At 36.1% G+C, this 24,110-nt stretch overlaps 2 protein-coding genes and 1 pseudogene across 3 annotated transcripts; 1 reads left to right on the plus strand and 2 right to left on the minus strand.

Annotated features, from left to right (window-relative positions):
- Window positions 1–612: 612 nt before the first annotated feature.
- LOC145232688 (BOS complex subunit NOMO1-like) lies at window positions 613–16,446 on the minus strand. The gene is made up of 25 exons (XM_080097357.1): window positions 16,271–16,446; window positions 16,112–16,201; window positions 15,997–16,042; window positions 15,511–15,611; window positions 15,081–15,257; window positions 14,633–14,788; window positions 14,301–14,470; window positions 13,710–13,843; window positions 13,200–13,333; window positions 11,059–11,266; window positions 10,634–10,710; window positions 10,017–10,201; window positions 9,053–9,224; window positions 8,046–8,316; window positions 7,683–7,726; window positions 7,500–7,620; window positions 6,700–6,856; window positions 5,905–6,031; window positions 5,183–5,302; window positions 4,894–4,956; window positions 3,897–3,961; window positions 2,928–3,270; window positions 2,100–2,330; window positions 1,311–1,403; window positions 613–1,181 (listed from the first exon to the last, which is right to left on the minus strand). Exons 1-25 carry the CDS (start codon window positions 16,385–16,387, stop codon window positions 1,089–1,091), a joined length of 3,495 nt encoding a protein of 1,164 aa, XP_079953483.1. The 5' UTR covers window positions 16,388–16,446; the 3' UTR covers window positions 613–1,088.
- Window positions 16,447–17,717: 1,271 nt separating this feature from the next.
- Window positions 17,718–19,027, minus strand: LOC145232946 (thyroxine 5-deiodinase-like). Its single transcript, XM_080097606.1, has 2 exons — window positions 18,809–19,027; window positions 17,718–18,328 (listed from the first exon to the last, which is right to left on the minus strand). Exons 1-2 carry the CDS (start codon window positions 18,815–18,817, stop codon window positions 17,966–17,968), a joined length of 372 nt encoding a protein of 123 aa, XP_079953732.1. The 5' UTR covers window positions 18,818–19,027; the 3' UTR covers window positions 17,718–17,965.
- Window positions 19,028–21,393: 2,366 nt separating this feature from the next.
- On the plus strand, window positions 21,394–23,612 carry LOC145233843 (thyroxine 5'-deiodinase-like; annotated as a pseudogene). Its single transcript, XR_013861197.1, has 3 exons — window positions 21,394–21,559; window positions 22,117–22,314; window positions 22,953–23,612. The product of XR_013861197.1 is annotated as a thyroxine 5'-deiodinase-like (transcript).
- Window positions 23,613–24,110: the final 498 nt, after the last annotated feature.

Below are 24,110 nucleotides of genomic sequence, written 5' to 3' on the forward strand. Positions count from 1 at the left end.
GCCAGCTGCTTGACTGTTTATTTAGGAATTAGGACACAGTTGGTTAGTGAAATAATAATCTGTAGCGTAGGCTACTACAGACGACATTGGTAAAATTGCTGTGTGCATTTCATAATAATCACAACTTTACTTACCGCATCCAGTTCAAGCCAAATAAGCTACATCGTTGGTTTCCAATTGCATTTCACATTGAACTTTTCTTGTTCTACGCCAGGGGGGCCACGAGCTGTGTTTCGGGCGGCCACGGGTGTAGATTCACCAGAAACACCCACTAAAATCCATTTCCTTTTTAACTTTATTCCCTAATTGAATAGAATATTTCACATACTATTTATCTATATTGAGGTTTTTACGATTACGGATTCTTGTTTATTCTATTCGACCTGTTTAAAGTCGAAATGAGTACCGAATTCCAACATGAGATTGCCATTTACATTTTTTATAGGGCCACATGTCCTACACGGTTACTTGAAGGGGGCCACGAGGTCCAAAAGTTACTTTTAGGGGGCCACGGTCCACAAAAGGTTGAGAACCACTGTTCTACGCCTTGCCGCATGAAAATGCTGAGAAAACAAGCCTGATGTGGTATAACGGCTCTTGAAGGGGTGGTGATGGAAGTTCAAACTGTTGTTTATTTCGTACGCAGGGACAAACGCAACATCGCAAATCGGGAGACAAAAAGACAAATTACAACACGGAAGCATTAGTTCGAACAAATGATTAGGTGAAAACTGAATTTTGTTACACACAAAACATTGAACAAAGTCACATACACAACTGCATAAATACCATTTTAGAGATGGAAAACCAACAGACAAGTAAAACAACAAATTAGTAATCGTGGGCCGGTTGCACAAACCAAAAAGGTTATAAAACCAGCTTTGAACATTGTGGCAATTATGTTTAATCTGAAAAACGTGTTTAACCATCATTGAAATCAACTTCGAAATACGTGTATTTTGTTGCATGGCAAAACGCATGTCACAGTACAAAATAGAATCACGCACAAAAGACCTTCTAGATAACTTTGTTCCTAAACCTTGCAGGGATTTGCATAGTGATGACGTCACTGTGACGTGGCAGCACCATCAATTTCTCTTTTTTCTCCCGGAACGCGGTTCTTGGGCAATTTCACGTTTACCCAATAATATTTGCACAAATATTTGAAGATATTGCAACACCTGCAGGGAAAACAAAATATTGATCGCTTCAAGGATTTGACTTGAGGTAAGTCAACCAGAAAAAAAAATCAATTTACTCACAAAACTAGAACTTATACGTTCAATCGACGAATTTCGAGACGTGCTTACCTGCGAATAGTTGTAGGCGAGAAAGATAACAAGCAAAGTGAATGGAAGTGTAAAAACAGACACATTTGGGATTTCCGCATCGATTTTCTTTTCCTATAGCACAATTCAATAATAAATCAATTTATAACATGTTTTTAGAAAGTCACTCAATTTAACTAGAAAGTAATTTTCGAAAATCACTCTCAAACTCAATACCGGTTTGCCTTAACTCACATCAAAACTGCGCTCGACTCGCTACTGATTTAATTTTAAATTTATCGCTCAACGAAAACTAAAAGTTAAGTTTGCTTTGACTAACTCACAAAAACATTCCACTCAACTTGCGATTGACCTGTTCCTGGAAATCACTCAAACTCAACTCTTAACATTTCCTCAAAACCAGTGGTGGGATTCAGCCGGTTCGCACCGGTTCTTTGGAACCGTCTCACGAAATTTTATGAGATCAGCGAACCGGTTAGCATTACTGGTTACTGGTAATGGACTTTTGTAACAGAACCAGCTGAAAAATATGACTTTTGTGATAGAACCGGCTGAAAAATATGACTTTTGTAACAGAACCGGCTGAAAAATATGACTTTTGTGATAGAACCGGCTGAAAAATATGACTTTTGTAACAGAACCGGCTGAAAAATATGACTTTTGTAACAGAACCGGCTGAAAAATATGACTTTTGTGATAGAACCGGCTGACAAAAAAAATGAATCCCAACACTGCTCAAAAACCGCTCACGTTAAAATTGTCTCAATCCCGAAAATAACTTAACCCAACTACTGTTTATGCAAGTCATACCTGTGGTTCAAATTTAAACGTAATATGCTTATGAGGTCCAACTGCGAAAAATCCAGCGGCAGGAGCAGTGAATTCGTACACCGATGTCGCTAGAGAGCTTTCCAATTTCAACACGTATTCGCTCTCATCACGTGGAAGGGTTGGGAGGTTGAAGAAGGGGGTGGCACGTGTCAGCGACACCGTGTGGACGGGATGTGATGAAGTAGAATCGTTGGCCCGGTACAGCACCATCTAGTGGTGAAAGTGGTCGAGTAAAAATAAATGACTTAAAAAAACGAAATTTTGATTGGTTCAAATAAATGTAGTATGTTTACAAAAACATCAATAACCTTAAAAATTTATAGTTACCACAGCATTTTGCGACCTGTTCGTTCTGCAAATTTGTTTTCGCGTTGTTGTAGGGAATAATACATACAAGGTGAGACTTACCTACGGGTACATTATAATTTGCTACAACTAAAAAATGCCTACGTATAACTTGCACGTTAAAGATATTTCACACAAAATTAGAAATAGGCCAAAACTGCAAGTACTCTGTTTGGTCAAGCACCGACTAGCTTGGTCGTATTTAAACTCTGAAAGTCTAGTTTGCATGACATGCGAGGCAAGTCAACGCTAGTGAAACACTCGTAAAAATTTCAGTCACACGTGTTGTGTACGGGTGGGATGGTTCAAAGCATGCTTTCCTTTCAAAAACTTATTTCAAGGTCGTCATTATTCTTTTATCTAATGCTCTGCACCGAGCTTTAAAAAGTGCGATGCTTTGTACGGAGTACTCGGGTATTGGCTCGGTTCCGGCCATTCCCAAAAAACGGCAAAAATACTTACTTTAATGAAAGGCAGAAACTCTACTGGAGTGATGACATTTCCAGAAAGCTCGAAACCCGACAATTGCCGAAACGCAATAAATCGTAACCCTTCATGGTCATGCTCCTCAGCCTCCAACGTCACAACCTCAGGGGTCACGTGACTAAACCTTCGCGTGACGTCATGCACTGTGACGTCATACACGCAGCCAGGTCGAAGCCCACGGACTCTATAACGTCCGTCGTTTCCACTTATTCCTTCCTCGATTAAACCGACACAGGTTTTTTCCGATGACTTTGACGACGCCCGCACCGGTATGTCCTGCTCCGGTTCCCCGTTTAATGACGTCACTGTGCCCATTACGCTGTGACGAATACAGGTTGCATTGGTTTGATTCATGACAAAAACAAGCCACTGGTTCTTGTACTGTGTAAAGTTACATCGCATTTTTCTGGTTTCAAAGCACGTTTAGCTTTGTTATGTTTTGAAAATACAGCTTGGGCCAAACTTGAAAGTCGGACAGAGCCAGATTTTATTTTTAATGTACACGCCCAGTGTTTTTTTTTAGGTGTTTTGGGGGACCCAAATTTCTCCAGTTTCCCAAAATTTGGTTTAAGCAAATATGGCTATTTTTTAGTATTTAAATGAAACACTTGCGGTCTCTTAAAGCTACTTAGCGGTCACCCAAACCAAACCTTAAAAAAAACCTGTACACGCCTATTGAGTAAATATTTTTTTTGCCAAGTTCTGTTGTTATTTTTTTTTTCACAGGACCTTTACTATGCAACATTTATACAACATGGTTATACCCTTGTAATCATAAAACAAAGAACTATTTTGAAACAAAAAAACAACAGTTTTGGTTGAATTTTTATCTGTAAAACGAGGCAACTTTTGAAAACACTAGTATTTCTGAAAATCACCAGTCGCCACCCAGATTTTGGTCGGAATTCATGCTTAGGAAACACTGCTATTGTTGTTGTGTATTACCTGAATGCGACGCGTTTCCCTCTGATGCTAATCTGAGTCTCAGCACCCTCAGCAATGTCAATTACCTGAATAAAAAGATCCATTAAATGGTGCACACGTAATGAGCGGAGTCGTTTAGCGACATAACCAATAGCGGAAACGTGTATGTACAGTGTACAGCAGTAGTTCTCAAACTGTGCGTCGCGACGCCCTGGTGCATCGTTTCAATTTTCCTAGGGCGTCGTAGAATAGTTTGGTTTCGTGGCTTTTTGTTGTTGTATCAATAAACACAACCTTAATAATAAGTTTCCTCGTTAACTTTTATTTGCTGGTGCGTCACAAGTCCAGAAAACTTGTCCAGGGGCGTCGCAATAAAAAAGTTTGAGAACCACTGGTATATACAGGGTTGCCATACCGTCCTTATTTCTAAGATTCGTCCTTATTTTGAAGGGCATTGTCTTAGAAAAATGTATTGTCCTTATTTCTAAGAAATGCCCTTCTTTTTGACTTACGTCCTTATTTTGTCTTATTTTTCAACAATTGCAAGTCAAATTCCTGCTACAAGTAAAAGTAAACCTAGACCTGAGCTGTCGTGAGATACACGAAGTATTTTTAACAAACAAGGAGTTTCTGGAACAAATTGTTTCTGGCAAAAATTTTCTTAATGGTTCGTATAAATATAAATCCAAAGATTTGTTCAAAAACGTTAGTTTCGTTTGGTAAAAAAATTTAATTTTTCAGTTGTCCTTATTTTGGGATTCACGTCGATGGCAACCCTGGGTATATACAATGACTTTATCCGTTGGTACAATATTTGAAATTACAAAGTGCCAAAAATATTTTAATTTTGCAATGAACAATAACGATTGTTCTAGATTTAAAATTAACAAAACCATTGTCGTAATGTACTAAAACTGCACAATAACACTTTATGCGGAAGTGTTTTTTTTGATATTTTTGCATTGCCCAGTTTACTTTGGAGAGAAAAGCGGGCTTCATACACTTCGTATCAACTTACTTGTGCGGATGGGTTGAACTTATATTCTTTCATCATTGCTTTGAAATAATATTGTCCAGGTTCCTGCACAGGAAAAAATAAAATTCGCGAAAAATAAAAACAAAGGTGCTTTATTTCCAAACATTTCAATATCCATAAAAAATACACTTAAACCAGAACTTGTACATTAGCCAAAAAACTTAAGAAAAATATCGATAGTTGGCGCAAATGGCGCTGGGGTCTATTTATGACGATATTCCTCATGTGAGTTATGGTGTTAGATTTATGCAAAACAGCCGAAAACCTATACCAGTTTAGTGAGTGTTAGAGTCCCATCATCACCAGTTAAGTTGTTACTTCTGTAATTATCCCCGCCACTGATTGATAACAGAACTCCGGGCAGTGCTACATCAGACTTCTCCATCTCGATCTAAAAAAGTGACGCAACAAAATCAACTGTTGTTACATCATACTTAATAATAAAAAAGGAATTTTAAAACTACACAACGCATGAATGGCATTTACTGAACACATTTGGGCTATTTTTGTATGACTTCACTTTGTACGTGTTTCATGGGGGAAATTCGCTGCATATGCTACATATACGGCCATAGGCTAATCTAAACCGGATCAGATGTGATACTGAGTTGATTTTTTTTTTCAGCATTTACAGAAAGTTTTGTCTTTTGAGTTATTGACTATAAAAAGATGGCGGGTAGGTTTTTTCAACAAAAAGGTCAATACCGATTATCGGTAGTTAAGTAGGCCGACAACCGATATTTAGTTTTCTATAAAAGCCTAAATTTGTATCGTGTTAACGGCAAAAACTCCAATGTTGTTTAAAATGTGAACCATGGGTGATTGTTCCAGAAAGTAACAAAACTGTAGTTTAAACTAAGGTCATGCTTTCCTATTTCTATATAGTTATAAACCAACGGAAGTCTAATGTTTTCAAAATATTAAAAAAAATATTTACATGTAATATAGCCTATAGCTTTCCATATCCACAGTTTGACAAATACATAAACAAACCTTGAAAACGAGTTTGCTCAGTTTCTTGGCAACAAAATCTCCTTGAGATCCCTCAACTTTGGTCATCACATAATCTTCCATGGTGGCAGATATCGTGTATGTGTTATCAGGATGGAGGGGGCCTTCCCTACAAAACAACGAAACCTTTGATATATTTTTAATAGCAGATGGGATTCGAACCAGCGACATTGCCTTTCCGCGCTACACAGGCTCAGTGGTAGGCCTAGTGAAAGTCGAATCACAAGCACCGTTGCCTGCCTCGTATACTGCACATGTCAATTCGTTTCGTTACAACGACTTCATTAGGGTTGACCAAGTATGGCGATGTTCTGATTAGTTGACGTTTAAGGTGGATTTTACGGACTACTTTGGCTTTCTTGTTTCTTGTAGGAAATATGCCAGCAGTTGCCAGTTTAGCGGGGACATTGTTCCTAATATTTTTGCTTGAACTGGTTGGATCTTCAATGGCAAATGTTAAGATCCCACTAGACGTTTAAAACGACTCAAGTGGTTATAAAGGCGGTGACTGATGTGGCTCCTCATATCACTAATGATGGCATGCATGAGCATTGGTCAAACGTTTGAATAAAGTGTCTCTTTTTCGTCGATTTGGGCCTGATATTCTTGATTAAACTTATGAACAGTTCCATGTATACTGTACAGTGCTTATTTTAAGGGGTAAAAAACGGCCTCTACAGAAATCTGTTCATTTATGTCACAACTTTAAGCATTTTTGTCAGGTTTATTTTCCAAATGTTTTTTTTATTATCTTTTACAAATTCACTTGTCACTCACTTGTATTTTCCCTTTTTATCGGTCTTCAGATGAATAACTTTGTCTGTGCCTCCAATTGCTATAGCGATGTCCACATTGGCAAGAGCTGGGGTCACCTGACCTGACACAAAAGTACCCACAATGCCTTGGAATCGAACCAACTCTGTAGAGCATTGACCTGTATTCAAAAATATAATGCTGTTCAGCTGATTGTAGTAGCACATAAAGAAGTCACAAACACCTTAAATATGAAATACTTGGTTCTTGGTTAACTAGCAGGCAATTGACAGTGTACAAAGAAGACATTGCTTCTAACGTTTTTTAAAGTCAAGTTTCGCAGAGCACAGTACGCCAGGTCCAATTAAGACGTCATAACGAATCAGCCGGTAACCAAGCATTTACCACCATATGGCAAGGCGTAGGCTAAAAAAATCTAGCCTGCAGTGGGATTCGAACCTACGATAGGAGTCTTTTCGGGAATCGCACTCTACCAACTGAGCTACACAGGCTCAGTGGTGAGCACGCCGTAAGTCGAATCACAAGCACCGTTGCCTGCCTCAAATGCAAGTTTTTGCAGTTCAGTTAACTATAAATCTATGCTTTTAGTGTGTCAACCAATACTACTTATGCAGTTAAAAACTGTTTAGGACGTGTTTTTTGACTGGGTTGAATAAAACGCCTATAATCGAAAGTGGATATATTTGTTTTAAATTTAAGGGTTTTAAATTAGTAATAGAATGTTTAGTTCCATTGCAAATGATGCCTAACGGTCCGTAGAATGAAAGATTACCAAGGTCTTCAGGTTAAATGTTAAAACTTACTTGACTTCATTGTAACTTTGCTAGTTGGTGGTTCAAACAATAGCAGAGAAGATGACGGGGTAATTTCAAGTTTTTCCCCATCACCACCCCAGTAGGATAATTTGTAGATGACAGATCCGCCCTGATAGATGAAATGTAATGTTTGAAAAATATTTTAGTAGTATTAATAAATTAAACATTTACCGTTTCAGTGTTATCTTCTGACAGAGTCATGTGTTCTTTGGTGGCTGAAAATAATTATACATAATTTAAATACCGTATAAAAAATTGTCAATAAATTGTGGAAAATTTTGTAAGATTTAACATTTTGCAATTAAAAGTTGCCAGTTTTTGTTACTAATTAGACAAAAAACATTAAACCCAATGACAATGCCATTTCGTTTGTGAAACAAGGATAGACAGATGTTGTGAAACCATTTGGAGGCAGTTTTACGATTATTTATTTGATTAAAACCCTGATACCACGTTTCTGTTTGATGCAATCCCTATGTTTCACAGTTCAGCATTTCAGTGTCGCTTTAAATTTTATATCAAGCCCAAAGTTACCTTTTCCTTTGGAAGATTTTATAGTCACAGTTGCCTTGGAAACGTCGTCAAGCTTTTGTTTGGTTTCCATGGCAATTACCGCTTCATGGGCGACAGCTTGCAAGGTGATGGCTTTGGGTCGAGCTGTGTTGTATTTCAGGGGTGTATGAATATCAAAACGATGGCAAGAGACAGGTTCAAGCAGGTATTCTCCCGTACGAGAAAGACACAAGCGGTTATGGCCCTTCTTCAATGGAAAGGATTCCACTTTTACATCCGTGTAGTGGATTTTCTGTGGAAAAAATAGCACACTTTTAAAGATATCACAGTACGCCAGCTCCATTGAAGGATTCAGTCGGTCACCAAGCATTCCCACATGACAAGGCGTAGGCTGTAAAAATATAGCCTGCGGTGGGATTCGAACCCACGACAAGAGTCTTTCCAGGACTTTTGAAGATAATTTTGGTGAAAATTTTATGGGAATGAAAATTACCGGAATTGTATACAGTTTAATAGTTGGTGATTGGAGCGTTTCATACCAGAAAGGAAAACGCATAAATGCAAAAAATCTACTTACACCCTACCTCACCTCAGCCTCACATTTAGCTCAATTTCGATAGGTGGCGCAAAGAGCACAAACACTTATTTAAACTATATATCTCCATAAAATGCTGACGATTATGACTATTAGGGTTGTTATTAGGTATTATCATTAAAAATTCAATAAAAATGTAACTTTAAAACCTGATTCCTTACGTAAAAAAGTTCCAACCCTGCCCCCATTTAGCTCTTTTCGCCACTTATCGAAATTAGATAAATGTGGCGTTGATGTGAGTTATAGTGGTAGAATCACAATCACAAAATACCGAAAAAAATCTTTAATGGCTTACAGGAAGTGTTTAATTATTATAGATATAGGTAGTAGAGTCCAAAAAAAACCATTTTTGACCAGAGAATTTTTATGTTACAACCAACAATTACTTTGCATGGCAGCTGTAGGGTCCCAAAGTACTTATAACTCATCTTACCAGTTCAATATCATGAGATATGGAGCATACAAGTTGATAGCCAGACTGTTGGAAGCTGGCGGTTGTTGGTTTATCTTCTGCTTGACGTGGAACTTCAATCGATGAACTGTCGCTTGCCCAACACCAGTTATCATGGCTAACAGACACTGCATATTTCCCAGGGAGAATGCCACTACAATTTCAACAAAAAGCTAAATTATGGTAAAAATAGATATCAACATGCCCCAATTTTGTTGTAAAATGTAAAGTAAAAAGGTAAAGTGCCAAAATAATGACAAAAAGGGCACACTATTGAGTTGTGACTTATGAGTTCTTATACGTGCAGCTGGTGACAAGACATTGACTATGTCTATGCAGGCTATCGTTAGGGTGTAGCACTAGAGCTTGTTGGGACTTACAGTGAGGCTTGGCATCATAGCCTGTAAGTTACCAGTCTGTGCACTTTATGAAGCAATCTCTTTAATTGATTGTAAATTTAATGCCAAGAAGAGCAAAAACGCCCACAGAATTTAAAAGAATAAAAGTAAAAAAAGAATTAGTCAAAAAGCATAGGTCAGGAGTTATTTAAAGCGGTTCTCTCCTTCTTTAAAGAAACTTTTATTGATTAATAAAAGTTTATTGGAACGTAGTTGCATTCATAGGGAAACTTTCAGTTGATTGAATTAAATAAAAGGTGTTGATGTGAATTAAGTTCGAAAAAATTCACCACAAAAAGGCTTTAACCACAAGCACAAATTCCAAATGCCATCAAACTTATTTTCACTGTTATTGTACGCTAAGAAATGTTCAGTTATGAAATTACTATGTTCTATTCTACAATGGCAATGTTGTTCTTAGATAAACTACACTTTTAAAAACAATCAACGTCATTGCAATCTTTTATATTCACAAAATATTCATTTTGCCTATTTAAAGTCAGTTTGTGTCTGAATATGAAACTTGAAAACACATTTATTTTTTTCACCTGAATTTGACTGCTGCATTCTTTTCATTGCTAGCAACAATCTGCTTAATTTTCTTGCTTGTGTGTTTGGAAATCAATTCCACTTTCACATCCTTGCAGGTTTCAATACACGACACATCAACTTGAACATTCCCACGAAATTGACCGAATGCAACCGATTTTACAGGTTCATCTTTCACTGTGAGCTGCACAAATTTCAAACATTTTAACCAACAATTGCAAGCAATATGCTGTAAATTGTATATCTATGTACAGTTTGCAGTTAATGATGGTTACAATAAAGGTCTTCGTTTTAGAAGAAGTTGGAGTCAGGACTGAGTTAGAATTCAGATTTTTTCCTGCAGTTAAAAACTCCTGTATTGAAATACCCTTTGTTTGTGACAAACCTATAAACGCAACCCAAGTCATGTATCTATGTAAATTACAAATAATACCTATTGAGTGTGTTTTTCAACTGGGGTATATTAAAATATTTTCACCCGATAAAGTGAAATAACACCCTTTAGAAATTGGATTCTGTAGTCCCTAAACTTGGAAAAAAATCCTTTATCTTTTGAAGGTTATTTCGAACAACAAACTACAATCATCTAAAAGTTAACTAGGAAGTATTTTCAAACCTGTTGAGAAGTTGGAGTAACAACGAGACCACCATCTTCCATAGCTTTTGTCAAAACTGGTTTTAGAGTATATTGACCTAAAAACAAGGTCACACTTCAGTTTGATCACTAAATGTTATTTAGTTGGATTTGAGGCACAAAAAATGATTCTTTCAATATCTGTTTAATTGTATACTAAATTCCATTAGTAAAGAAACCAATATAATTAACTGCATATTTCAGTTATTTGCAAGAAAAAAATTGGCAAATTGGAGTTGGTAGTAACCAGAATCAACCTCTTATATTGCTAAACAAGGAATCAATAAAACAGTTTAATAGAATTGATGGTTTTGTAAAGCTAACATAATTTTGCTGTTAAATTAGTTGGTGTTGCACACATTAGCACTTACTCATGTTGCGCTATTTATTGAACTTTAAGAAGATACCTGGTCTCAGCATGGCACAGAATTCTCCTTTTTTGTCAAGACTTGTTGCCTTCGGTTTTGACTTTTCAGTAGAGTCGGAAACTGACATTTGTATTTTACTGAAGGAAAATTGTCCACTAGGTGGTTCATCAACAGTGAGTTTGCCACAAACCAAAAATGAATCTGCGATTATGTTCGGCAACAGAGGGGTATCTGGACCAACTCGCATCTGTAAAATATAAATTCGCAAATGAGAATAAGGTTTGATACAAACTGCAATGGTCCTACCTAGCCAAGCTGGTATAACTTTACACTTACATGTTACCTCAAATGCATTTTTCAGTACACATTTTATCCTAATGAACTGAATTTTATCAAAGGAATTGGCTACTTGACGAGATTGGAACAATACATTATGTATGATGAACACACTACAGGTCTCATTGACTGTGGCCACTCCTAGGTAGCTCTTTATTGTGAATAAACAACCAAATGTCATTATGACTGATGATGAGCATTTAGTTAGAGTTGTAAGTCAGGCCAGGCTTATTGGATACAAGTTTAAACATACAAACTTGATTAGGTCCTGACGTCACTTACTAACATCTGTGTCTTAATTTCAACTGGTAAATAAAACATTCAGCGATATTATTTTAACAATGCTAAAAGTTTTGCCCTTTCATTTTGGGCCCTACTCTGAGTTAGCAGTGACATGCCCAAAACCTTTGTTCATTTTATTAACGGCATGTCTACAAAATAACATTTGCTGTAAATTGGTCTGTCACTTAAAAAATTGCTAGTCCCTATAGGAAATGGCAAAAAAATGGAAGTAGAAACTAGAAGGGTGGCTTAGCACATATTGCCCTTGCACATACACTATAGCATATTTTGAAACATTAATATATTTCCTACACTTATTTATATTGGGCCCTATATTAGCCATCGTCTTTTATAACCTTGGTTGTTTCTGCAAGCAAAAACTCATGGGTCCCCACACATGCAAAGTTGTAGAGAATGCATTTCAAGAGATAACAATGAGTAAGTAGGATAACTATATAATTGAGGTTCAACACACACAAACTTAAACGAAGGAAACCACAATGACTCAATCAATAGTACTGCAAAATTTCAGTCCAATCTGCCAACGTTTAAAATTTCAACCACTAGAGGTGTTTTGAGCAACAAATGTTAATGTTTCTGACGTCAAAGGGCTGTTAACAACCCCCAAACTGCAATGACGCAATAACGATAATTGGCATACTTTACAAGCTATCAAAATTTTAGCCAATTCTGACATTGTTTATAAACTCACCCCTTTTAGGGGGCTAGTGAGGTAAATATTAGGGTTATCCGGACAAACAAAGTGGGATGCACATCTACATAACTATATCTACCATCTGTATAAGTTTCAGCCACATCCATCAAGCATTTGATGGCAAAACGAGTCAGACAAACTTCGGGGAAAAAACCATTTTAGGGGGCTAGCGGGGTAAATACTGGGGTTATCAACAAAAACAAAGTGGGATGCACATCTACCATCTGTGTAAATTTCAGCCGAATCCATCAAACATTTGATAGAAAAATGAGTCGGACAAACTTCGGGGGAAAATACCCATTTTAAGGGGCTAGCGGGGTGAATACTGGGGTTATCAACAAAAACAAAGTGGGATGCACATCTACATAACTACATCTACCATCTGTATAAGTTTCAGCCACATCCATCAAGCATTTGATGGCAAAACGAGTCAGACAAACTTCGGGGAAAAAAAACATTTTAGGGGGCTAGCGGGGTAAATACTGGGGTTATCAACAAAAACAAAGTGGGATGCACATCTACATAGCTACATCTACCATCTGTGTAAATTTCAGCCAAATCCATCAAACATTTGATGGAAAAACGAGTCGGACAAACTTCGGGGAAAAATACCTATTTTAGGGGGCTAGCGGGGTAAATACCAGGGTTATGAACAAAAACAAAGTGGGATGCACATCTACATAACTACATCTACCATCTGTGTAAATTTCATCCAAATCCATCAAGGATTTGATGGAAAAATGAGTCGGACAAACTTTGGGGAGAAGAAAAAAGAAAGAAAAAAAAACAAAAAAATTTTGAGTAAAATCAATATGTGTCCCCTTCAGGGAAGGGGACTCATAATTACCTTGGTGGTTGGGAAATTGATATCAGTCATAACAACAGAAACATCAACCATTCCACTATGCATGTGTTTTAGAGTGTAATATCCTTCAGCATTTGTCACATCTTGTTCCTTGTCTCCAATCATCACCTTGGCACCTAAAAAATATATTTTTTCATTTGGACCAGTATGTTAGGGTTACCAGAATTTTGACACAACATTTGTGTAAATTTTCAAAAACAGTTTTAATGTCAGGAATTTTAGCATCTTGTAGTCTAACCTTAGGTAATTCTTAACAATTATTTTCCTGGGGACATATAGGTTATGCTTTAACTGTTGTCTGTGCAGTTTTGGTGTAAAAAGCTAAGTACGTACATGTGAAACAAGGCGATTTTTCGTTTTTCGTCTTGAAAGCTAACAATATGCGATCAAAGTTTGGTCTTGCTAAAGATATTTATTGATATTGTCAGAAATTTTAATCATGCAGGTATGTTAACCTTATATTATGTAGATACTAAATTTTTTAAAACATACCCGAAACAGGTTTTCCTTTGGCAGAATTCAAAACTCGACCTTGGACAGAGAACCCAGTGACTTTGAATCCATCGCTGTGGTCAACTCGAGAGTTTTGAACAGAAAATTTCAGTTCTTGAGGCTCAACATCAAACCTATAAAATGCTATTTTGTCAGTAAACTGGCTTAGTTTAAATTACACATCATATGTATAAATTGAATGAAGACAATTAATAATCATATCAAATGTGATCAAATAAATAAAAGTTCTGTATTTCAAACTCGGGTCAATAGTGCTTCTAGAGGTCAATAAACTACAAAAAGACACATGCAAACTCCCACTGGTTAAACTAACCATTTCTCTAATTTTCGAGTGGTGAAAATAACAGCTTTCTAGTATAAAATAGGCCACTGTTATTTTTGCTGTAGCCTATTTTTACTTTGTAATGTACATAAATAGGAGTATACTGCAAATATCTTTTTTTTGGTTCGTCAAAAATGGATGTGCATTTAGGTTAAATAAAATATTATCCGTGCTTTGCTTGATTTTAAAACTACAATGTATACACAGATATTTTTGTATGCTGTAATTTATTGTGTAAATGTACTTACTGCATATGGTCTTCCCTGTGGTAGGGTAAAATAGAGTATAGAGCTGGTGGCAAGCTTGGAAACACATATGACCCATCAGCACCAGAAGTGGTTGCACAAACAAAAATGGGATGACTGTCACATCGGACCTGTTCAGAGCCACTAGGGCGAGCTACAGAGCAACCACCAACCTGCAAAAAAAATTCATTTCATTATCCTGCTAAAATGTTCCCAAAGTTTGTTTTATAATAAACTTAGGTACATTATTCTCGGTTTTAAATAATCTGAGCAAAGTAATATTGAAGCAGGAATAAAAAGGTAGAAAGGTGCAATATTTAACAACAGTTACAAACCTTTTCTTTTAATTTTGTATTGGTGAAGAGAAGCAAGTGAACGCCAGAAACTGGTTGCCCTTGTGCTGAGACATGCCCGTGAACATCGAAACCCGAAACAATGATGTCATTCTGACTTCTTATGTTATTGTTTGCCACTGTCACTTTTGTTTGGCTCTAGAGATTAAACAGTAAAAAATGAGCTCTTGGAGTATCACAACACAGGAAAAAGTCATTGGCATTAAACTGCTAATGTAAAGACTGCATCAGGCTTTACAAAACCTAAAAAACAAATTAAATTACTGTTGTCCAATCCAGCAGAACATTGCCCAGAAAGTGGTCTAAAAAAGGTACATGTCCCAAATTTTAGGTGTAATCAATTCATGTAAAGGACTCTTTAAAGTCATATTTGGTTTAGTTGTAAGGGATTTGGTTATTTGAGCAATTCTTTTACATTGTTTAGCCATACCTTTTTAAAAGTGTATGAAGGATGTGATGCCACTATTTCATATTTTCCTGGTAGAACTCCATTAAATGCATAACTCCCATCTTCTGTAGTGGTGGTTTTAAGTAAAGTAGTTTGATCTTTAACAAGGGCTACTACTAAATCTTTGGGACCAGTTGATGAAGAACCAACAGTCAAAATCTGAACCAAAAACACATTTTTTTAGAATCAGACACAGATTTAGGACCTCAAATTTGAAAACAGTCACATGACAAAAGCTGTAAAGCAAGTTTACATGCAAAGAAAATTTCATTGAATCACTTCTAAATTTTTTTGGCATTTCTAAGCAGAAATTTGTAACAAAGTTTACTGTAGCTCAATGTGAAAAAGAATGCAAATCCAACAGTACCAACATTTTACGAATTAACTATTTTGAATTAAGATTGTTTTTTACCTGTCCAGTGACCATAAACCCCTTAAAGAGAAAATTGATATCTTGTCCCTTCGTGCAGGGGTCAGTTATCCCATCCACATGAAGATCTACTGTCATTGGGTCTGTAGACAAATAAGTCTTGTTCGTATTTTGATTTGTATTAGAAGGAAAACGTTTTAGTGCATAAATTTACATTTTCATTTGTTGGCAAGTGTTTAAATTTATGTTGTAATAGAAGATATTTTAAATTGTATACCAATAGATACTATCAAAAAGATCGAAATTTAAAAAGTATTTATTGACTACATAAGTTACCGAAAGAAGTTATGGTGTATTTAAATATTTACTCATTTAAATAAAAAATGTTAACAAATGCTCCTAAATAAAAAAAATAAAAAATAAGACTTTGAAATGATTACAAACCGATATCAACATGTTTGTAATAAGCAGTCATACATTAAAAGCATAAAATCTCCAAAATCAAAAGTTTTTACAGATCGAACTTACCAAATATCCATCCTTTTGGTGGTTGAATTTTCAACACAAAGTCACCCTAAAAAATGCAAATCATACAAATTCAGCAAACTGCTTATCACACAAGAAGCACAAATGTATGACTTACCTTATCAACAAAGGGGACCATAAAATATCCATTATTTGGTGCACATTCTGTTTGATATTTTAGTATTCCCTCCGCAGTTAGAAGCTGAATCTAAAAAAGCACAATTTGTTTCATATTTTTTGATCACTTTTATTCAAAATTTTCTTCTTCATGATTTACCTCAATTTGTGAGAAGTCAATGGATACATCAGATTTTACAAAACCCCCACATCCGAGAATTTCTTGGCTGGCAACAACTTTCGTGAAACACAACAAAACCACAACGCACAAATTCATTCCTTATCTTACAATACTATGCCACGGTGGCACAAACTGATAGTTACAGAATAAATTAGTTAAAAAGTAAAACTTTAATGACAAAGATAAACGTCTACGGAGTTTTTTCCACAGATGCAAAGCTAAATTAATGGTAGTATTTTTGTTTCGCTTTTCTTGCAAGCCAAAAACCAAAACCACCGGTCCATGTGAAAATACATTTAGTATAATAACGTACCCACCAGAAGGCAGAAATCAAAAATGTTTTCATCGTTAATAAAAAAACGCAAAGCTATATTATACAGAACTTTCCACTAAAAAGTAGTATATTTAAACATAAATTATTTTGTGCTCCTAACAAAACAACAGTTGTTGGAGTTTCACTCCATGTTTGTATTTGTTTGTAGTTTGCACTTAAAATAACCACTCACGTAGAACGGAACTGCTCAGGCGTAGATGAGATGCCGGCAATATTTTTTTGTTTCCAAAAACTCCTAGAATTATGGGTAGAGCTACTAACACTGGAATTTGGCTAGCACCCGGTCTGGGATTTTCTGATAAGTGGCGCAACGGAGCATAGGCGTTTATGGTGCTGACTCAGCAATGTGGGTTTATGGTAAGAATAATTGCCGAGTCAGCACCATTCCCGCCTATGCTCTGTCGCGCCACCTACCAAACCGGGCGTTAGCTGAGTTCCAGTGTCAGTAGTTCTACCAGAATTATGATGCCGAAAGAACGATTCGCAAAATTGTAACCATTTGTTGTTGATTTTTTAATAAAATCCAAAAGATAGTCCCAAAGACCCTGAAAAGGAACATTCATTTTCGTCTGTTGAGGAACATAGCCTACATACCGACAATAACGGGCAAAAAAACGGTTTGCTTTATTTTCAGACTTTGCACAAAGTGAACTCTGAAGAAAGTTTTGTCCCGTCGTTTTCTCCAACCGTTGCGATTTACTGTTTTTTGGCGAACTTGGGATGTACATGTAACGTCATAATTGGTAAAATATTTTGAATTCGGTAACGTAAATTGCTTTTGTGCTTTAATCAGTTTTTAGATTGCTTTTGTCGTATTGGCTTGCATTGGTCTTAAGTTGTAAAGGGTATTTTAAGCAGTTGTACTGTTATGTATGGAGGTTCGATTTTGCAATAACTGCAACTTATTGATGGAATAATTGGCCATTGTTATAATGTTAAAACCCTAAAATTAATTTAGGGCCTAAATCCTCTATCATTATGATTGAAACATAACTAATTTTGGTTTAACATCTTGTTTCAGGTACTGTTGGCTTCGTTGTACATAATCTGTTCTACTTCGCTGTGCATCAACATTTTTTAGCAAACGTGTAATCACATAGGTAAACTTTGTATTAAAACATTTGGCAACTTGACAACACGCTTCAGTCGGATGGGACAATGTTTTTTTCAGTTTCTGACATTCTGCATTTCTGTCAGAAACGTCATAAGTTGTTCCGTAACCAATTAAGCAAATCGCCAAACATGAACAATGAAACATAAAAAATAAAAAGGTAATTTAAGGCAGTTAAGAAGAAAATATTTGCATTAAACAAATTGCGTGAAATAAAAGTGTTTAAAAGTTAGAACTTAGGTTTGTTTTGTTGCCTTTTCAACCACTTTTCCACTTTAGATATTTTATAATGAAAAGGCCCAGTTCCGCCGACGAATTTAATTTTTTTGTCCACAATCCCATACAACCGGTCGGGCATAGCACCGTAGGACAAATTCGCTTCGTTCGCTACGTTGTCAACCAAGATCGTGACGTCATCGATTTTGACGTTTTCCCTGAACAACTGCGCAGCGGCTAAACGCCCTTCTGCGCTCATAAGATTCGGGATGTCGGATAAATTAGGATCGTCGTTCGGATGAGCTTCTTGTATATATACGACAACGAAGTCTGCGACGGTCTTGTAAGTTTCAATAAGTTTCTTGAACTTAATGATCTGCAAATGTTATTTAAAGACGGTTTTTATTTGGAAATTAAATTTTTTGACAAATTTTTGGCATTGATGCGATTTTTAGGGGCTATGCTAAAACAGCTTAATAAATAATTTTTGACATAAAAATTTAAATCAATTTTTAAATCAGCAAAACTTTAATTTCAATCAATTTACGCGAATAGTAAGTGACATTTACCAAAGTAATAAAATTATCTGTAGTGAAAACTCAGGGGTTTTCGCATCCTTTATCGACAAACTCCTCCCTTAACAATTCAAAACATTTTTACCCCACTCTAATATGCCACATAGTAGATGCAAAACTATACAAACACATTTGAAATTGGGTCTTTCACCAACTTCGCAGGCCATAACCTAACTTCAAAGTTTACGTGTCTATTTAGAAACCACATGCAAAAATTTTATTTTTTTGCAGTCTTATGCAGTAAGCAATTTCATTTTAAACAATAAATAAAAAAATTTCACCTTTTTCATGAAAAAATGTCAGGAACCGGACCCAAAATTGACCACTAGAGGTCGTCCGGGACGTGAGAACTCGAGAAGATTGCTCTCTTTGCCAGCGTTGAGATCAACAAGTTTCACATCGGGGGCATCACCATTTTGTTTTGCAATTTTATTAAACTGTATTTTATGAGCATATATTATCTCGCGTAGTTTGGTCGCCATCTGCAAAACAAACTTATAGCATTAATTTTTTATTTTTTGCTTTTTAAAAAAAATAATGCTTTTTGTTGTTGTTATTTTCATTGGGTTTCTAGTCCAAATTCTACCGCATAGTTTTAACAAGAAAAAAAACAACAGATCTCATTGTCCTCATATAGTTTAAACTATAGGTGAGCAGCACAACGAAGTACCATTTTTTCAATTGAAAAATTTTTTTTTCAATAAAATGCTTCGCATATGCTGTTGTGCTTACGGTTGACCGTCGCTGTCTATCAGAAACAAAGCCAACTTTCACACAAAATAAATCATTTAAAACTTAGATCTGACATGCAAGTTGCAAACAGTTTTTATACGTCATGTAAACTTTGCCGAGCTAAAACGTTTTAATGAACTTATGTTCAAGCACAAGTCAACCATACAACCATACAAGCCGCTGCTCTTATCGGAATGAAACGTTTCAATTTTAACAAAACCACGCACCGCACTTGTTAACCGCTTGTGAAAGAGTGGCTGAAGTAGGTCAAAACAGTTAAAAAAGAAAAAAAGTTCGCAGAATGCACAACCCACGTCGTAAAACGAAATACAACGCTTCTAAAATTTGTTTCGGTCTATGCAAGCTCGCTTGAGTTTCGTACGTTGCGTTTTTCTAATTTTACACAACGTTGTGGGTACTTTAGTACAAACCCGGTTAAAATAACATTTTGTCACTTGTTGACACACTTTCGACCACACTTCTCAATGGAACAAAGTAAACAGGTACTGTTTTTGCAGCAGGACGACGGTGCTACGAGAAGCAACGGGAATTTTTCTGCATTTATAGCGGAATAATTCTGCACTGTCATTGTGACTAGCTGAACTTAAAACGATTTAATTACTGTGGTCCTGAAAACGTCACGAAGCTGATGAGCCTAAAAGCATATCGCAGCGAAACGGTTTTTGAAGAATATGTTTCCTTACACAACACTGACGACAGTGCTACGTCATACAACGTCATGTCATTTTGCTTACGTGTAAGGAATTAGTATTGCAACTTGTAACTTATTATTTGAAAATACAAACATATGAACACATAGTTGTAAGTAGGCCTAAAAATGGAGTTCTAACCAGAAAGTATACAAGCAGAAACCAAACCTTTAATAAAAAAAGCCAGAAAAAGTATCTATTAAACCCTAACCTAGCAAAATTGCAAAAAACGGCCAGAATCAAGTATTTAAATAAAACTTAGCCCAATATCCGGGTTGACCTTTGACCTTACCTTTATGGATAGGCATAAATACAATAAAAAAAAATTGCAAGATTTGTATAACTGAAACAATGACTTCTTTTTGTTTCTAAAATTTTTACTGGCAATTGGTTTGTAAAAAGCGACGTGTCTTATTCATCAAACGTTTCGTTAATAACTCATGCCATCATTGGAAATACCCTTACTGCCGAAACTTTCGATAAAAACATGCGTGTCGCTTTTAATAACCCATGTTTGCCAGCATATATTAGTTGTACATCTATGTGTCAGCACATGTTAGTTGTAAAATATACAAGTCATGAAAATAAAGACGCCCCGTTTTAAAACTTCGATTTTGGATTTAGATTAGACTTTAAGTTTGTTTTGCGCAAATTTTGATATGTCGTTATTGCCATGTAAACAACAGAAAGTATAAAAAATGCAGTAACAATAAAATCTATAGCAAACTTAAAACCTATTGGTAGTCTAGACCAGGGGCTACTCAAACTTTCTTGCTCTGCGACCCCATTTTTTAAACAGAAATTTCTACGCGATCCCTTGATGGTTTGCACACAATAGGCATAAAAAAGTCTGACGGATATGGCTACTAGGCTGGCAATACTCTTAAGTTCTACAAAATGTGTTTAGAGCAGTTTGAATACACGGGAATGATGTTTAAACAATAAATGTACGCACGTATACCATTTCTTGTGACTGACATAAGATTCCATAATGTTTCGCGACCCCAATTGGGGTCGCGGCCCACATTTTGAGAAGCCCTGGTCTAGACAACGTGATGGGTGCTACATAAAGTAATAATACGTTTTTTTGAGTAAAGTACAAAAAAAAACTGCTATATATTAACCGCATAATAGCAGACAAGTGAAATTAAAAGTATGAAATTAAAATTCAATCTCAAAAAGATATACAGTGCAGGGTGTATTTTGTTATGTGGGGAAATACAATTTTAATAGTATGAAAAAAAGGAACAAAACGTATTCCAATGCCATTAATAGTCATAATCTTTCATATTACCGCAATGACCAGCAGTTTTGTCGTCACGCATGAGTGCTCCGTGTTTCTCGCCCGAATGCAAATTTGCTTTGTACCGGAAAATCAACATCGTCGCTATACACTAAAAATCTCATATTGTACTTCTGTCATAAAGGAGCAAGTGCAATATGTTAAGTTTGGCATGGATGTACTTAAAGATTACTGTAGCATCCATAGCTAGTTTGCTGACCATTTTGCTGGTAGATGTACTTCATCGAATTGGAATTTTCAAACTGACTGGCTACAAGAATGCTGCTATGCCAGAAGGCTTGTTTAAGGTTTGTATTTTTAAAACATAGAAATTTATATAGTGTGTAAGATGTTTTACAGTTAGTTTGCTGTCGTTCGGCTTGGATGTATATTGTAGCACCACTGTTTATCTAAAAGCAACTTCCAGACTTGACAACATATTTGTCAATGCAACTTAATGTGTTAGGTCAGGGTGGCCCAAGACAAGAGAATAAAGGGCCACCGTAGGGTTTGCCTAATACTTTGCGGGCCGCAAAGTAAAAACTGTTTTGTATCAAATGACTGAATTTAAATTTGCTGTTGCTCACTGACACACTGTTTCAATGTTCCTGTAAGCACTAACGTTTGTAAAAAGAAGAAAACAAATCCAGTCGTTCAAATGTCGCTACAACGAGTGCAAGCGCTATTATTGCCGTACAAAAGATACATATTGACTTGCTATGTGATGATAGGCGTATTAGGGCTTTGGCTATTGCGACCAATTTGATGATTATATGCAATTTTTGCGGTGTGCACAAATGTAAAGCTTGTGTGGGACAATAATTTAACAACGTAATTCAAGTGTAATGAAAAAAAACCTTTACAGATGACAACACCAAAAGCCATCTTTGCGGAAAATTGGACTCAATTCCATATGACAGCGAAAAAGGGGGCGAACGCACCTAACGTCAAACTGCACGTATTGGGTTCCAATCGAATACAGAAATTGTTAGATTTTGCTGCTCCTGGTCGCCCACTAGTGATAAACTTTGGCTCCTGCTCTTGACCTCCGTTTATGGAAAAGGTAAATACCCGATACGAGTCAGAGATAAAATACACACATTTATATATGCTTTTTTTGGTGTATAAGTTCTAGGCATATATTTATGTGATTTCAGCAAAGCAAATATAGTAGATATGATACCTAATACAAGAAGCGTTTGTTAGTGGGCGTCTCGTAAGGCAGTGGTCTGCAACCACCTGTGCCGGTCCGTGAAGGGTTTGTTACCGGGCCGCGTAAAACTTAGGTTTACATTGAATAAAAGTTGAAATAACTGTTATTAGTTTTCAATGCTGAACATTTGTGGTTTTTATAGGCCGGTCCGTGAATAAAAGTTCAGTTTCAAACCGGTCCGCAGTACAAATAAAGCAAAATCGTACCACAGCTAAAGCTTACACTACGCTTAAACCAGTCTGTTTTTATTTTTATTTTTTTTAATATATATAAGGAGCCACTGCTCTGTTGTTGTTTTTTCCTTTCATTTTTTTGTTAGAACACGTCTTAAAATCTTTCTCGTAATGGACTGACAGTGTTATTTTTTCGCTATTACATTGATTACAAAGATGAACAGAGACTGATCAAAATGTGTTTAAATCTTTGGTTGTAACCCGCCTAATTCTGCAGTAGCCTAAATGTCTCTCAAACTGTGTTTCTACATGCAGATTGGACAGTTTAAAAAACTGATCCAAACTTACAAGGACGATGTCGACTTCGTTGTCGTATATATAAGCGAAGCTCATCCTACAGACGGCTGGAATATAACCGGAAATAAATACCAAATTTCAAACCACCGTAGCATTGAAGAGCGAATGGACGCAGCGCAATTGTTCAGTGATGAAGTCAACATCGATAACGCTACAATCCTGGTTGATAACATGGACAATGAAGCAAACAATGCTTATGGTGCAACTCCAGAACGTTTGTTTATTGTCTTGGACGGGAAAATTGCTTACATGGGGGGTAAAGGTCCATTGTTTTACAATCTTAAAGAAATGACTCAAAAATTATTAGAAATGCTGCAATAAGCAATTTTATTTAAAAAGGCAAGAATGTTTACTTAACTTTTGCAAATTGTGACGAAGCGAGTTAAAATCCACGAGGTAACCTCGTTTCTGATTTTACTGCAAAATTTTGTCATATTTTTGCTCTTTTGTTTTTGCTACTGCTTTTTGTTAATGTTGTAAACTTCAATTTTTTTGTATTTTAACAACGTTTTGTGGTTACAAGTATAAAACAAGCTTTTGTTGCAAATTAAATGTATTTTTAAATGCAAAAATGTCACATGTGTTACCCAAATATGATATTACTACACTGTATAAAATCCCGTTATAACTGTATAACTGTGAAGCTACATTCAAATTGGTTGTGCAGCAAAAAAGAGGGCGGGTATGGTTGCCTTAAGGACAGCTGCCTCAAGTTTAGGTGACAGGGTGAAAATTATCGATGGTAGTCGTACCACAATAAAGAAATCTAGTTGACAACAAACCTTTAGTGATCGAGGTATACAAAACATTTGTAAACGCAAAAAGTGAAAGAATAAAGATTAATAGTAATTATAGACCAATTTAACAAACAAATTCAATACCCTCGTCCTAAGTAAGCTACAAACGTAACAGATAATTCGTTTCATAAATTTTACTTTTAAAATTCAATCTCAGAAAGATTTACAGAGCAGGGTGTATTTTGTTACAATAGGGAAACACAATTATATTAGTATGAAAAAAACTGATCAAAACGTATTCCAATGCCAGTAATAGTAACAGTTTTTAGTATCACGGCAATGACCAGCAGTTTTGCCGTCACGCATGAGTGCTTCGTGT

This window comes from Phallusia mammillata, chromosome 6 (assembly GCF_965637545.1).
Source record: "Phallusia mammillata chromosome 6, kaPhaMamm4.hap1.1, whole genome shotgun sequence".
Taxonomy (NCBI): Eukaryota; Metazoa; Chordata; class Ascidiacea; order Phlebobranchia; family Ascidiidae; genus Phallusia; species Phallusia mammillata.

What these genes read in the sequence shown, in the direction of transcription:
- LOC145232688 (XM_080097357.1), bottom strand. Translation starts at nt 16,387, where the DNA reads ATGAATTTGTGCGTTGTGGTTTTGTTGTGTTTCACGAAAGTTGTTGCC. An exon ending in CTGTGCCATGCTGAGACCAG is followed by an intron (nt 10,711 to 11,058) that starts GTATCTTCTTAA and finishes CCTTGTTTTTAG; the next exon opens with GTCAATATACTCTAAAACCA. An exon ending in CTCTAACACTCACTAAACTG is followed by an intron (nt 4,957 to 5,182) that starts GTATAGGTTTTC and finishes TTTCCTGTGCAG; the next exon opens with GAACCTGGACAATATTATTT.